This window comes from Oryzias latipes, chromosome 18, assembly GCF_002234675.1.
Source record: "Oryzias latipes chromosome 18, ASM223467v1".
NCBI lineage: Eukaryota > Metazoa > Chordata > Actinopteri > Beloniformes > Adrianichthyidae > Oryzias > Oryzias latipes.
Window position 1 is genome coordinate 2,624,717 of NC_019876.2, and position 14,937 is coordinate 2,639,653.

The 14,937-nt window shown below is 40.3% G+C and overlaps 2 protein-coding genes and 1 long non-coding RNA gene across 3 annotated transcripts in view; 2 read left to right on the forward strand and 1 right to left on the reverse strand.

The window, feature by feature from the left end:
* LOC101157116 overlaps positions 1-922 on the forward strand; it is a 3,928-nt gene extending 3,006 nt beyond the window's left edge. Inside the window, exons 2-3 of the long non-coding RNA XR_002875271.1 lie at positions 127-314; positions 393-922. This is a non-coding gene — a long non-coding RNA (uncharacterized LOC101157116). The remainder of the gene's footprint in view (positions 1-126; positions 315-392) is intronic.
* Positions 923-5,671: 4,749 nt separating this feature from the next.
* LOC110014835 (myelin-oligodendrocyte glycoprotein-like) lies at positions 5,672-10,186 on the reverse strand. Its single transcript, XM_023965992.1, has 4 exons — positions 9,969-10,186; positions 7,804-8,139; positions 7,530-7,717; positions 5,672-7,451 (listed from the first exon to the last, which is right to left on the reverse strand). Exons 1-4 carry the CDS (start codon positions 10,048-10,050, stop codon positions 7,428-7,430), a joined length of 630 nt encoding a protein of 209 aa, XP_023821760.1. The 5' UTR covers positions 10,051-10,186; the 3' UTR covers positions 5,672-7,427.
* A 143-nt stretch (positions 10,187-10,329) lies between these two features.
* On the forward strand, positions 10,330-13,470 carry LOC110014838 (myelin-oligodendrocyte glycoprotein-like). The gene is made up of 4 exons (XM_023965996.1): positions 10,330-10,449; positions 12,275-12,610; positions 12,697-12,884; positions 12,963-13,470. Exons 2-4 carry the CDS (start codon positions 12,379-12,381, stop codon positions 12,984-12,986), a joined length of 444 nt encoding a protein of 147 aa, XP_023821764.1. The 5' UTR covers positions 10,330-10,449; positions 12,275-12,378; the 3' UTR covers positions 12,987-13,470.
* Positions 13,471-14,937: the final 1,467 nt, after the last annotated feature.

Here is a 14,937-nt window from a genome sequence, read left to right on the forward strand (position 1 = left end):
TCCTCTTTACTCATTTCTGGATTGGATTCTAGTTTGGATTGGAGTTTTATTTTGAAAAGATTTGTCTTTGGTCAAATCAAAGTCACATGTCTTTTGGTCTGAAATGATGTCATCTCTTTGTTTCAGAGCCAAACGGAGTCAGAGCTCCAACCATGGAAACATCCCAGGTTGACATCATCTCCACTCCAGATCCAGGAGGAGACCGGATCTGGATCTGTCGCTCCGGACCAGGTCTCTGGATCCGGCTTGGATTTCTTGCTTTTTTGATCCTCTGTACTGTTTGTGTTGGTGTCTGTCAGAGGAAACAACCAGAAGTGAGTCCTGAATTCTCTGATCTCTCATCTTTCTGCAGGAATCTTCAGTTTCTAACATCCTTTGTTTTCTTCATGTAGGGTCAGGAACCTCTGTACGCCTTTAACAGACCCTGAACCCACACAGCCTCTGGTGGCTGGAAGTGTTCATCAGTGGATCCATCAGTGTGAATGAGACTGAGACTGGAAAACACTGGAGGACAAAGTCAAACAGGAAATGGATTTACTTGAACAACACTTTTAACTCAAAGGACCAAAGTATTTTGGTTCCAAACAGATGAAATACTATTTCTACTGTGATCTATTTTCCTAGTGCAATAGTTTGATTAAATCACTTTTTTGAGTTAAAATTAAAATCTGTCGACATCTTTGTGACCTGCTCTTTGTGAATGAAATCAGATTAAATCAATCTTGTAAATGTTTGCGTGTTTGTTTGTGTTGAGTTGACGTTCTAGTTGGTGATGACACAGTTGTTCAGGAGAACATGGAGAATTGAGCCTTCATGTCCTAAACGTTGCTGATGGAAATCCTAGACTTTCATTCTCTGTTCTCTCCTATTGTTTTCATGCCATCATGTTCTTTCTGTCACCAATCAATCCATCCCATAATATCCCCATTGAAAATAAATAGATGGAAACAAACATCTGTGGAGTTTTTCTGTCCAAACTGGGACTTTGGTTGTCATTTTAGAGCCAATCACATGGATGGGTTGATGTCCATCAGAGAAAAACAGAGAAAAATGCTGCGTTCAAGTGCTGCTGGAATGATGGGAAAAATGACTGATGGGAAAAATGACTGTCCCACTCTGAAAACACACAGGAAGGTCAGAAAAACAACCCATCTTCCAGCAGCACATGAATGCAGAAGAACTTTCTGCCCCTAAACAAAGGGATTTGTGTGTGTAGTGCGCCATCTATGGGGAGACATCAGAACTACAGGAAAATCCAACATGAATGAGGATTAGCAATCTCATTGATTCCAGTTTGGTGGAGCAGATTCAAGAATTGAACAGGCTGCATTTGGGCTGGAGTTCACCCCCCCCCCCTACTATAAACAGGTAAATGAGAACTCTTCAAACCAGGAGAAATCTGTCATTTTTCTGTAACTTTAGTTCTAAACTGAGTTTCTAGAAAATGACACGTCTCTCTAAATTGAAATGATTCTGTATTTTTAATGTATTTAATATTTTACGAGACAAACATTGATGATGCACTTTATACATTCATGTGAATCTACTGATTTACAAACTGTAATGACCAAAGTAATGGAGTAGACGGTCCTTGTAGTTACTTCCTGTGATTGTTAGTCAGAACAGAAAGAGTCTTTAACAGCAAAGAAGAAGGTTTTCTGCTCAGATGCTGGTTGGATGGTTGATCACAGGACAGAAACTCAGCAGATCACCTTCACAACATCCTGTTGTTGTTTTTTTGAAGTTTCTTGTTATTTTTATGTCCAAAAGTGTGAATTTAAAATGTTCCAACTCCTAAAATCAGCTGATCCAGTTCACTCCAACCATCAGGAATCAATGGTTTGATCATCTAAACAGAAAAGTTTGACTTTATGATTTATGTCAGGGTCAAATATCCAGTTTTTCATCCATAACTGGTAACAAAGATGCTGGAAGCTCATTTCGCTCGCATTTATTTACCATTAAAAATGATAAACATGTCTTTACACTATATTGAATTATTATTATTGTTGTTTTTTCTATTATTTAATGAACTTATCTCAGCAATAATAAACTAAATATTAGTGAAAAATTAGTGAATGAATATATTTTTAGTTCCTTTTTCTTCTAGTTTCTCTGTTGAAATCTTTATTTATTTGTTTGTTTATTTCCAAGTCTTCAACTAAAAACTAAACATCATAAATAGAATAACAATAAATGACAGTAAATGACTCAGTGAGGCTTCAATGGGATTGTTGCTGTCATGGTTCAAAACTGAAAACATAAAAAAATCATCCAAAAATGTTTTTTTCTTCTTAAAACTACAAATCCCAGTTTTTTTCTGGTTGAAGCTGCAGCCACTGAAGGTTAAAAACTCCTGTTTGGTGAGATCAATAAAGTTTGATTGTGGTTGATGATCTTTGTGTTTTTGTCTTCTGTTTATGGCAGAAGAATTTCAATGGAGTTGAAGTTCCAGAGAACCTTTGAGCAAACCTGTTTGGATGGTTCCCCTCCCGGACAGCAGGGGGCAGACGTGAGCAGGACGCTCAAACCCAGATTTCTCTTTTTCATATTTATGTACAAACATTTGAAATATGCAGACAACAAGATCTATAATGAAAAATAAGTAAATAAATCATAAAAATGAACAATTTTCCTCCTTGAACACGAACAAAAACAGAAATATGATAAACCATGAAAGGACGTTTGCTTTGATGTGTAGAAAAGAGAAACTAAAGAATTGAAGCTGTAAGAAACTGATCATTCCTGCAGAAAGATGAGATCCTGAGAGAATTCAGGACTCACTTTTTGTTGTCTCCTCTGAAAGACACAGTTCAGATCACCGTCACGGTGATCAAAGTCACAGTTTTAGAGTCACGCTTCAGATCAGTTTTAGGTCAGGAAGAAGGAACAAACAGGACAAAACTACCAGATTAAAGATGACAGAGGATTTATTTCATGTTTCAAACACATAGTTCATACAAAAACACATCAAGTATTTACAAACACACACAGACCAGAAATCACTGCAATCATTTTCTCACTGAGGACGATTTCTAAAAACACTAAAGACATTTCTGAACTCAAGATATTCTTAGAAAAATATCAAGACGTCCGGATAAACAAAAGTGCATTTTGGTGCATTTTATTCTGAAAAACACAAACAGATGATTACTAGATGACTAACACCACTGGGTGGGGGGGGGGTTTCTCCGGTCCACATGTGCAGAACCGTGGCTACTGATGGATCCCGGTTCATCGTCAACCGTTGCCCCCTTACTGCTAACAGTGGGGGCAGATGCTGATGTGACTTATTGTTTTCCTGAACGGACCGAGGTCGGTCACTTTAGGTTCTCCAGGTAGAACTTTAGAATAGAATAGAATAGAATAGAATAGAATAGAATAGAATAGAATAGAATAGAATAGAATAGAATAGAATAGAATAGAATAGAATAGGTCTTTAATAATCCCTGAGGAAATTTAATAATGGCCATCTGCTCACACTCATAAAACACATGCACATATTAAAAACAATAAAAATGGTAAAAATAGCAAAAGACTAAAAAGATTAACAGATAAAAAGATTAATAATTTAAAAAACAGTGGGTAAGAAAATGAAATTAAATAAATAAATAAAAACAAGAATTACAAGAAATTGCTTCTAAGATGTCCTGCCAGAGGATTGTATTGCCTGATGACACGAGGAACAAACGATTTCTTCAGTCTTTCTGTGGAGCAGCGCTGGGACAGCAGTCTGCTGCTGAATGTGCTCCCCCTGTTGGTGAAGGCCTCATGTAGGGATGTGAGGGATTCCTCATGATGGCCCTGAAGCTGCTCAGACTTTTCTGTTCTGCCACCTCCTCCACCAGATCCAGCTTCAGTCCCACCACAGAGCTTTCCCTCTTGATGGTCTTGTTGAGCTGGAGATGTTCTTCTTGCTGCTATTGCACCCGCACACAGCAGCATAGAGGAGACACTTTCCACCACTGACTGATAAAACATGTGGAGCAGTTTAGTGCAGATGTTAAAGAAGCGCAGCCTCCAGAGAAAGTACAGCCTGGATTGGGTCTTCTTGTAAAGCTGGTCCGTGTTTGTACAGTCCAGCTTGTGGTCCAACACAACCCCCAGGTACTTGTAGGTCTGTACCATCTCCACACTTTCTCCCTCTATCTGCACGGGCTGAGGAGTTCGGGCTTTCCTTCTGAAATCCAGAACCATCTCCTTGGTCTTCTGGATGTTCAGCTGCAGCTTATTCTCCCCACACCAGGCCACAAAGTCCTCCACCAGCCGCCTGTACTCCCCCTCCTCTTCTCCTTTGATGTAAGCCACTTTAGCTGTATCGTCTTAGAACTTCTGCATGTGGCAGGTTGAGGTGTTATAGCGGAAGTCGGACGTATACAGCGAGAAAAGAAGAGGAGACAGCACAGTCCCCTGTGGTGCCCCTACACTGCAGCTGAGGGTACTGGAGACAGACCCCCCCATGCGGACATACTGCTCCCTGTTGGTCAAAAAGTCCATGATCCAGGACACCAAGAATGGTTGCACAGTCATCCTGATGAGCTTCTGCTGCAGCAGGTGAGGATGGATGGTGTTAAAGGCACAGGAGAAGTCAAAGAAAAGCATTCTCACAGCGTCACCTCCTTCATCCAGGTGAGAATAGGTGCAGTGTAGCAAGTAGAGGATTGTGTCCTCCACCCCTACTCTCTCCCTGTATGCAAACTGCAGTGGATCCTGATCTTTATTCTGAAAAGTCTCTTCAATCCTTGAAGACGAGCAAAGCAGCTTTGGAGAGATGGGATGTCTTCAGACCAGAGGAGGTTTCTGACCCTACATGAAGAAAAAACAAAGGATGGAAGAAACTGAACAGAACCAGAACCACAATCATGCAGAAATCCACAGAAAAGAAGCAGAAACACAACAGAACTCTGCTGCAGACATCATGAACCGAGACTGAGACAGGAGAGTAGAAGTCTGTTCTGCTGCTGTCACTCCTTTAGGTGACACTCCCCACAGATTTGCTGTAACCTGATCTCACATTGTAGTGTCATGATCGTCCACTAGGGGTCCCACGGAGCAGGAACTTTCCCCCCCATAACATCCACAGGACTGGAACTGGATGACTTTGAGTCAATGACCAAAATCAGACATGAACAGCAGCTTTTCTGATGTGAATAAGGCAGTTATTGGTGCACCATAGGTGTGACCATGTTAATCACTTTAATGAAACTTGATTTTCACTTTGCCATCATAGGAAGAGTTCAACACCTATGGGTTTTTTCCTAAATAAGAGACGACTTTTTAAATCTGGACTTTTATTGTGAAAGAGGACCAGAACAGGGTCAGATTGTTGAAAAATCAGAATTTTGACTCCATTTAATCCAACGTTTTAGTGACATCATCTCCCCTCCATCCCACCTTCTCCTCTGCATCCTCCACCCTCATGTCCTCCTTCTCTCCATCATCCACCTCCTCTTTGGTCTCCCTCCTCTTTCCTGGTGTCTCCTTTTGGAACACCAGAAGACCCAATCAAAGCTCCAACATCTTCCTGACAGTATTTCTGACAGAAGATCAAAGCAGGAAGAGGGAAGTGGTTTCCATGGAAACGTCTGTCAGCTGCTCCTCCATCCAGAGGAAAAGAAAACCAAACAGAGCAGCATCTTCTCAGGAAAAAAGATCCAGACCATAAACGCAGGAGGGTTCATCTTTTTATTGATTTCACAGTTTTACCTTCACTGTTGTTTTTCTGCTGTGACATTTCTCTCTTAAATCCAGTGGTGGATCGTACATTACACACCTGGGCCTTCAGTAGAGCTACGTCTGAATCATTTAACCCTTCATGAAACATTTTTATTTCTCTAAATAAACTGGATTAACAAAACTAAAGAAATCTCACCATGCAACTACAACCAGCACAAACACATTGAAAACAATCACATACATTATGAATATTATTTATTATGGTATTCATCATAATAAATGCCTTCACTTGGGTTTTCACCTTAAACCTAACTAAATCCTCCATGGAGTACATCACAGTCAGTCTGTTTAACCGATCCAGAAGTTCTGTGTGGATCTGTGTCAAACTGGACGAGGCTGCATGTGACTTCCTGAAACTACTGTCCAATCAGAAGGTCTGAAAAGTGGGACATTGCCTTGGCCTGCTAGAAGGCCCTGCTAACACCATCTTAAAATCTGGTTGAAAGAAATGAATGACCGACATTGATTTAGCATCACAGGACCTTCAGAACAGAGATTGAAGGCTCTTACCCTGCCTGGCAAAAAAGTACAGCTGAAATGCGATTGGTTAAATAGTCCAATGTGAAAATACGTCTGTCTGGAAGCAGCATAACCGTCATAAACACAATAAAAGGGAATGGACGGACCATTTGGGATGATTGAATGAGTATGCATGGACAAAATATTATTACTACATGTGTTAGGATTACGTAATTTTCGTTTGCTTACACGCTAATCACAGTAATATTATGGTCTCAATTCTATCTTTGATTAAGAAAACAATGACGTGGGAAGCCAGAACTCCTCTGTGACAGACAAGCTCCTCCTTCTGCAAAGTCTAGCAAAAATTCTCATCTCCTGTGTGGTTCTTCTCTTTGTTAGAGAAAAGTCAGAACACTGACAACATGATTCAGTTATTTTTTAGGCCTTCAGAGAAGGTTTTGAAGGCCCTGACGGCCCACAACTCATTGATTAAATACATAAATGTAAAAGTTTTGAACTGTGCGGTTTAAGAGTCTGAATATCAGAGCAGCTTCAGGAAAAATACATAATAAAAAAAAAAATCACAGCTAAGTGAGCAAAATCATTCCTATTATAATAAATATCAGGGACGGGTTATTCTTTCAGACAACACAATATCTCCCCTTTATGACACGACCTCTTGAGGTCACTTTCAGTTTGAAAAAACCCTGAGACTCTCAGGTTTCAACTGTCTGTCTGTGTTCATTTCACTTTGTTCTGGTAGAACTTCCAACATTTTAGCTCACAGACACCTTTGATGTTGTCTAGAAGAACACCAAGAACCACAGGAACCTGAACAGACCTGCTGTGGGTCGGTTCCTGAAGGAGAACATGAACCAAACTCTCAACACTTCAGATCAACCTGGATCAACACTTCAAACCACTGAGATCCACAAACATCGTCCAAAACCTCAGACCTTCAGACTTTACGGTGATCCAGCACACCTTCAGACTTCAGGAGTTGAGAACCGCAGAAACAGCTCCAGAAGGTTCTCCAGATGAATGAAGGAGTTCCAACCATCAGACAGAAACGGGTCAGAACCAGAGCATCCTCACGTCTTCATGGACCAGTTTCCATCCACGGTAACACAGCGGTGACGGGCGTGTAGCGTCTCCATGTGGCTGCAGCTTCAGAAAGTCTCTTCAATCCTTGAAGACGAGCAAAGCAGCTTTGGAGAGATGGGATGTCTTCAGACCAGAGGAGGTTTCTGACCCTACATGAAGAAAACAAAGGATGTTAGAAACTGAAGATTCCTGCAGAAAGATGAGAGATCAGAGAATTCAGGACTCACTTCTGGTTGTTTCCTCTGACAGACACAAACACAAACAGCAGAGAGGATCACTGAGGGAAAAAGTCCAAGAAGGATCCAGAGAGCCGGTCTGGAGCGACTGATCCAGATCCGGTCTCCTCCTGGATCTGGAGTGGAGATGATGTCAACCTGGGATGTTTCCATGGTTGGAGCTCTGACTCCGTTTGGCTCTGAAACAAAGAGATGACATCATTTCCTGCCTGCTGTTCAGGACAAATGTTCTTCATGTGAGGGAGAACCTGCAGAGCAAACTCACCAACAACCAGCTGAACCGTCTCCCTGAAGTTCTTCCCAGGAATGAAGCAGCTGTACTTCCCCTCATCCTGGAGCGACACGTTCCTGATCTTTAACGTCACGTCTCCTCGTTTGAGTCCGTCTTGGTCCAGAGACACTCTCTGGATAAACGACTCTATCATGACTTTGGTCATGATCTGTCCATTCCAGTACAGACACACAAAAAGGATGCGGCCCTGTGGATCAGGCTTCATGTCCACTTTGGTCCACTCCACTGAGAAACCACGCAGATCCTCCTGAGAGTCCAGGCGGCACGGCAGGATGACATCATCACCAGGAGCAGCAATGATTGGTTCACCTGGAAACAAAGAAAACAGGAAGAAACTTTTCTAAATCTGAGTCTTTACCTCCAAGTGAAAATGTCTTCTCAATGTTTGATTTCTGCTTCTAAAAGATCCAAAGTATTTCTGTCCACATAGATATCAGACCAAAGGACATGGGACTTTGATTGGACCAAAGACAAATCCTTTCAAAATAAAAGTCCAATCCAAACTAGAATCCAATCCAGAAATGAGTAAAGAGGATTAAAGCAATAGTCTTTTCTAATTCTATCTAAAGACACATTTCAATCAATGATTCCTGATGATTATTCATTTAGTCAAATGTTTTCAGTCTTTCACCTCATTTCTACCAAAACAGTTTCTACTTTAAAGTCTTTGATCACTGACTGAATACTCAGTTTCTGAGGAACATTTGAGGAAAACAAACTAAAACATGGTTTGGAAAGATTCACAGCAGAAGTTTTGGTACAAATTTAACAGACTTTTACTTTGGTTTAAACAAAAAAAGGATAAAAAGTTCCACATAGAAAGAAACTGTGTGTCAAATCTTCCACATTTTGATCATTTTCTGTTTGTCTGAATACATTGAAACAACTTTCAACAATTCTGCAGAGAAGAAGCAGAAACAGACCAGAATTCATCCATCAGGACTGAACTAAGACTGAAACACAGACTTGTTCAGAGTTTGTGAAGAACAGAGACGTTAGACTTGAAAAACGGATGAGAAACTATGATGAACTGTCAGTAGATACTAGATCAGTCCTCTTATGGGTGGGAGTGGTCTAATGTTTGCTACTTGCTATTCCTCCCACGACTTTCCAGCATCTTCAGGTCGACGAAGACGTCTGTGTTCGTTTCAACAATCAGGCGTCAACAGCTGATTGTATCAACGATTTGATTTTTTTTTATTTGATTTGAAATGGTTTATTTCAAGCAATAAAGTAGAAATAATGCACAAAAGCAATATAATCATCAGTTATACATTCATACAGTAACTAATACTAATAACTAATACTAATCACTAATACAGTAATTTGAAGATAGTTGTATTCGCAGAGAGGCACGCCACGCGTCCTGCTGTGAAACCCGGAACCAGAACGATGCACCAGCAGAAGATTTCAGAACAGAGAACAGTAAAAACTAACTTTGAACTAATAGGACAACTGCAGCAGACTGTTGCAACGGTAAAAAAATATTAAAACAAAATGAATTAGCAGAGCTATAGTATCGAGATCATTTCTCTTCCAGAGGATCAATAACATTCTAAAAAGTTCAGTTCTATGGTAGTTAAATAAAGAGACTCAACGCGCATGCTCACTCAGTTGATCTTAACCAACAAATTCAATTCTTTAAAAGAACTTTATTGATCACAACGCTCCAATACAAAACAGTGTAATTTCATAACAGTAAAAGAACAAGCCAGGGGAGGCAAATTATTATTACTTTTTATTTTTTACTATTATTTTTGACTTTTAACAAGAAAACAAAAAGTCTGACATTCAAAGAAAGTGTGTGTCAAATTTTCCTCATTTTCTGTCCGTCTGAATACATTGAAACAAAGTTTCAACAATTCTCCTGAGAAGAAGCAGAAACAGACCAGAACTCTGCAGCAAACATGACTGAACCAAGACTGAAACTGAAAGAAGGAGCTGCTGCTTTTAAAACCAGTCAGTGACGTCATTTGGTAGGCCGGCATCACACCCGCGGAACCAGCAAATACACCTCTGAACAAGGCCAACATGCTCAAGGCAAAAAAGTGCTTCAAAGGTTAGGTAATTTTAGAAAATAAAGTCACGTGTACAATGAAACTGAGTTGAACTAAAGAACAGAACATTCATGAACTTACCTTCAACATGCGAACAGAACCAGAACCACAAACACGCAGAGATCCACACAGGAGAAACCGAACAGGACTCTGCTGCAGACATCGTGATCAAACCATGACTGAGGGAGGAAGACGGAGCTGCTGCTTTAAATAGTGCTGAGAGACCTGAACATCTGAAAGGTAAGTTCAGGTCTCACGAATTACAGAATTCCAATGTGTGGACAGTTTGTGTGAGAAGTGTTGCACGGCCCCAGCATGACCGCCTACTTAAGGCTCACTCAGGGCTGAGGGCGTGGCCACGCCAGCACAGCTCACGCGACCTTGTAGCACATTCCACACATATCGGGAGATGCACGTCAGGGAGCTGTGCAGTCACATTACTGTGCTTGTCTTGTCCCTGACTCCTATTTATAGCGTGGTATCCGTGGAACATCGTGTGTTTCTGCTTCTTCTGTGTGGATTTCTACATGTGTGTGGTTCTGGTTGTGTTCACATGTTGAAGGTAAGTTCATGAATGTTCTGTTCTTTAGTTCAAGTTTCTGTTTGATGTTTAGAAACTTCCACCTTTTATGGTGGCGGTTCTTTCTAAAGACTTTCCAATAAACTAACGTCTGGATTTGTAGAAAGTTTGTTTCAATGGATTCAGACACAAAATGTGGGACTAAATTTTCTAAAAAAATAAGTAACCTAAGCCTTGAGAAAATAAACACAATTTTGTTCTCCCTTTTCTGCTGTGTCTCTGGTGCTGCCTCAGAAGAGTGGCCTCTATTTCATATGTGTGTCACTGACTGGCTTTAAAAGCAGCAGCTCCGTCTTCAGTTTCATTCTTGGTTCAGTCATGTTTGCTGCAGAGTTCTGTTCTGTTTCTGCTTTTTCTCAGGAGAATTGTTGAAACTTTGTTTCAATGTATTCAGACGGACAGAAAATGAGGAAAATGTGACACACACTTTCTTTGAATGTCGGAAAAAAACTTTAAAGTAAAAAATAATAGTAAAAATTAAATAATAATAATTTACCTCCCCTGGCTTGTTCTTTTCCTGTAATTGAACTACACTGTTTTGTTTTGGAGCGTTGTGGTCAATAAAGTTATTTTAAAGACTTGAATTTGCCGGTTAAGATCAACTGAGTGAGCATGCGCGATGAGTCTCTTTATTTAACTACCATAGAACTGAACTTTTTAGAATGTTATTGATCCTCTGGAAGAGAAATGATCTCGATTCTATAGTTCTGCTAATTCATTTTGTTTTAATATTTTTTTTACCGTTGCAACAGTCTGCTGCAGTTGTCCTATTAGCTCAGAGTTAGTTTAGTTGTTTTGGTTCGTTATCTTCTTATCATCAGACCATTTTAACAGACATGCTCCTTTCTTTACTCCTGAATGCACTGGTTCTTCTCATTCTCTGTTTTGACTGTTTTCCTCCACTTTGGTCTGAAATCTTCTGCTGGTGCATCGTTGATACAATCAGCTGTTGACGCCTGATTGTTGAAACGAACACAGACGTCTTCGTCAACCTGAAGATGCTGGAAAGTCGTGGGAGGAATAGCAAGTAGCAAACATTAGACCACTCCCACCAGTGAGAGGACTGATGTAGTATCTACTGACAGTTCATCATAGTTTCTGCAGCCGTTTACCAAGTCTAACGTCTCTGTTCTTCACAAACTCTGAACAAGTCTGTGTTTCAGTCTTAGTTCAGTCCTGATGGAGGAATTCTGGTCTGTTTCTGCTTCTTCTCTGCAGAATTGTTGAAAGTTGTTTCAATGTATTCAGACAAACTGAAAATGATCAAAATGTGGAAGATTTGACACACAGTTTCTTTCTATGTGGAACTTTTTATCCTTTTTTTGTTTAAACCAAAGTAAAAGTCTGTTAAATTTGTACCAAAACTTCTGCTGTGAATCTTTCCAAACCATGTTTTAGTTTGTTTTCCTCAAATGTTCCTCAGAAACTGAGTATTCAGTCAGTGATCAAAGACTTTAAAGTAGAAACTGTTTTGGTAGAAATGAGGTGAAAGACTGAAAACATTTGACTAAATGAATAATCATCAGGAATCATTGATTGAAATGTGTCTTTAGATAGAATTAGAAAAGACTATTGCTTTAATCCTCTTTACTCATTTCTGGATTGGATTCTAGTTTGGATTGGACTTTTATTTTGAAAGGATTTGTCTTTGGTCCAATCAAAGTCCCATGTCCTTTGGTCTGATATCTATGTGGACAGAAATACTTTGGATCTTTTAGAAGCAGAAATCAAACATTGAGAAGACATTTTCACTTGGAGGTAAAGACTCAGATTTAGAAAAGTTTCTTCCTGTTTTCTTTGTTTCCAGGTGAACCAATCATTGCTGCTCCTGGTGATGATGTCATCCTGCCGTGCCGCCTGGACTCTCAGGAGGATCTGAGTGGTTTCTCAGTGGAGTGGACCAAAGTGGACATGAAGCCTGATCCACAGGGTCGCATCCTTTTTGTGTATCTGTACTGGAGCAGGCAGACCATGACCACAGTCATGATACCGTCGTTGATCCCGAGAGTGTCTCTGGACCAAGACGGACTAAAACGAGGAGACGTGACGTTAAAGATCAGGAACGTGTCGCTCCAGGATGAGGGGAAGTACAGCTGCTTCATTCCTGGGAAGAACTTCAGGGAGACGGTTCAGCTGGTTGTTGGTGAGTTTGCTCTGCAGGTTCTCCCTCACATGAAGAACATTTGTCCTGAACAGCAGGCAGGAAATGATGTCATCTCTTTGTTTCAGAGCCAAACGGAGTCAGAGCTCCAACCATGGAAACATCCCAGGTTGACATCATCTCCACTCCAGATCCAGGAGGAGACCGGATCTGGATCAGTCGCTCCAGACCGGCTCTCTGGATCCTTCTTGGACTTTTTCCCTCAGTGATCCTCTCTGCTGTTTGTGTTTGTGTCTGTCAGAGGAAACAACCAGAAGTGAGTCCTGAATTCTCTGATCTCTCATCTTTCTGCAGGAATCTTCAGTTTCTAACATCCTTTGTTTTCTTCATGTAGGGTCAGAAACCTCCTCTGGTCTGAAGACATCCCATCTCTCCAAAGCTGCTTTGATGGTCTTCAAGGATTGAAGAGACTTTCTGAAGCTGCAGCCACATGGAGACGTTTGTCCACACAGACATGAAAACATTGTAATCATGATTCTGAGTTTGAATCTGTTGCTGGTGAGACGACAGGTGGTGTCATATGAACATCTGTGGACAGAACAAGAACCTTTAACAGACCCTGAACCCACACAGCCTCTGGTGGCTGGAAGTGTTCATCAGTGGATCCATCAGTGTGAATGAGACTCAGACTGGAAAACACTGGAGGACAAAGTCAAACAGGAAATGGATTTACTTGAACATCACTTTTACCTCAAAGGACCAAAATGTTTTCCAGTACTGTTTGTTTGAAACAAATGCAGTACTTTAGTTCCAAACAGCTGCAATACTATTTCTACTTTGTACAATATTTTTATAAAATCACTTTTTTGAGTTGAAGCTAAAATCTGTTGAAATCTTTGTGACCTGCTGTTTGTGAATGTTTTTTTTTTTTTGTAAAAAAGAAAACATTCTTTTTTCTGTAACTTTAGTTCTAAACTGATTTTTTTAGAAAAATGACACGTCTCTTTAAATTGAAATTATTCTGCCGGCTCTTCGTTTAGGATTTCTTGGAGGCTTTAATTTTACCATAACTTTGCAAAAATTAGTCATTTGTGTGTCAAAAAGCCTTTCAGGTGTTTTCACAAAAGCTTAAAAATGTCCCATTTTGTGCATTTATTGGTACAAAAACTATCTTTTAACATCTTGATCAAACATTTTGTTGCACAAACTAGAAACATAACTGAAATAATTCCACAGAATAGAGCTAGTTTTCTAACAGTCATATAGTCCATCAAATCATTCCGTTTTCTTTGCTTTTTGTCATTTTTTAGAGCTGGACTTCTGCATCATTTTTAACAATAAGTTTATTTCTTGGTGTGTGACGTCCTGTGTGTGTCTTTGTGAAAAGGATCAGAGCGATTGGATTTTTTTTACAAACTGCTGTGATGTTGACTGAACTGTGACTGAAAAGGGAGGCGGACGCACTGATAGTAAACCAGTCAGTGAATTCCTAAACAGGACTCTGAATGTGACTCATCTCCAGACACAGCAGACACCCACTGTACTGTGGAAGAAGCCCCAACCCCCGTACACATCAACATGGGCAGAGCCAGGCAGGTCCACCACAAAAGCTGGTATTCAAAAATACAAAGTCTTATCTTTGTGAGGCTTATCTTGATCTCTCAGTTCTCAGATGCAGGTTGGCTGATAATCTGGTTCTGGGTGGAATTGTTTTCTAACAGACTATAGTGACTTGCAGAAAGTGAAACAGTTTCAGATTTTGCTTCTACTTCCAGTGTCTCCCATTTCTGTTTGTTTTTGTGATGATGGTGCCTCTTCTAGTCTCTTTTTGCACCTGCAGCTCTATTCTAGTCACGCGCTGCAGCTTTGGTTCCACTTCCCCCTCAGCATAAATTATTGACCAATGATGAACAGCTTGAAGATCAAAGTAAGAAAAAGTGAAGGATGGTTGAAAAACGGTTTCCAGTTGTTTCTTGTTGTTTGCTTTTAAATAGCAAAGTGATTCAGTCTTCACTCCAGTTCATCTACAATCTAGTTTAGTTCATGTTCTGATTTTTCTGCAGTTGTGCAGAGTTTATTTCATTTCTATTTCATTCTATCATGAACGAGATCCTGATCTTTGACCTGCTGTTTCTGTGAACTCACTGAGGAAAAGGAGGGTGGTGTGTTCGTCCGCTGAGCAGAAGCAGGAAATACAGAGACAGGAAGAAGTGAATTGCATTTTCTAGTCTAAAGCAAAACATGAGCACCAATGAGGCGTGGCCAAACCAGAACCTGTTCTAACGTTTCTAACATTCTTTATTTAGGTTTCTACTCACAGGTTGTCACAGTAGCAGGTCTCTAGCGCCCCCATGTGGCTGCATGAACCT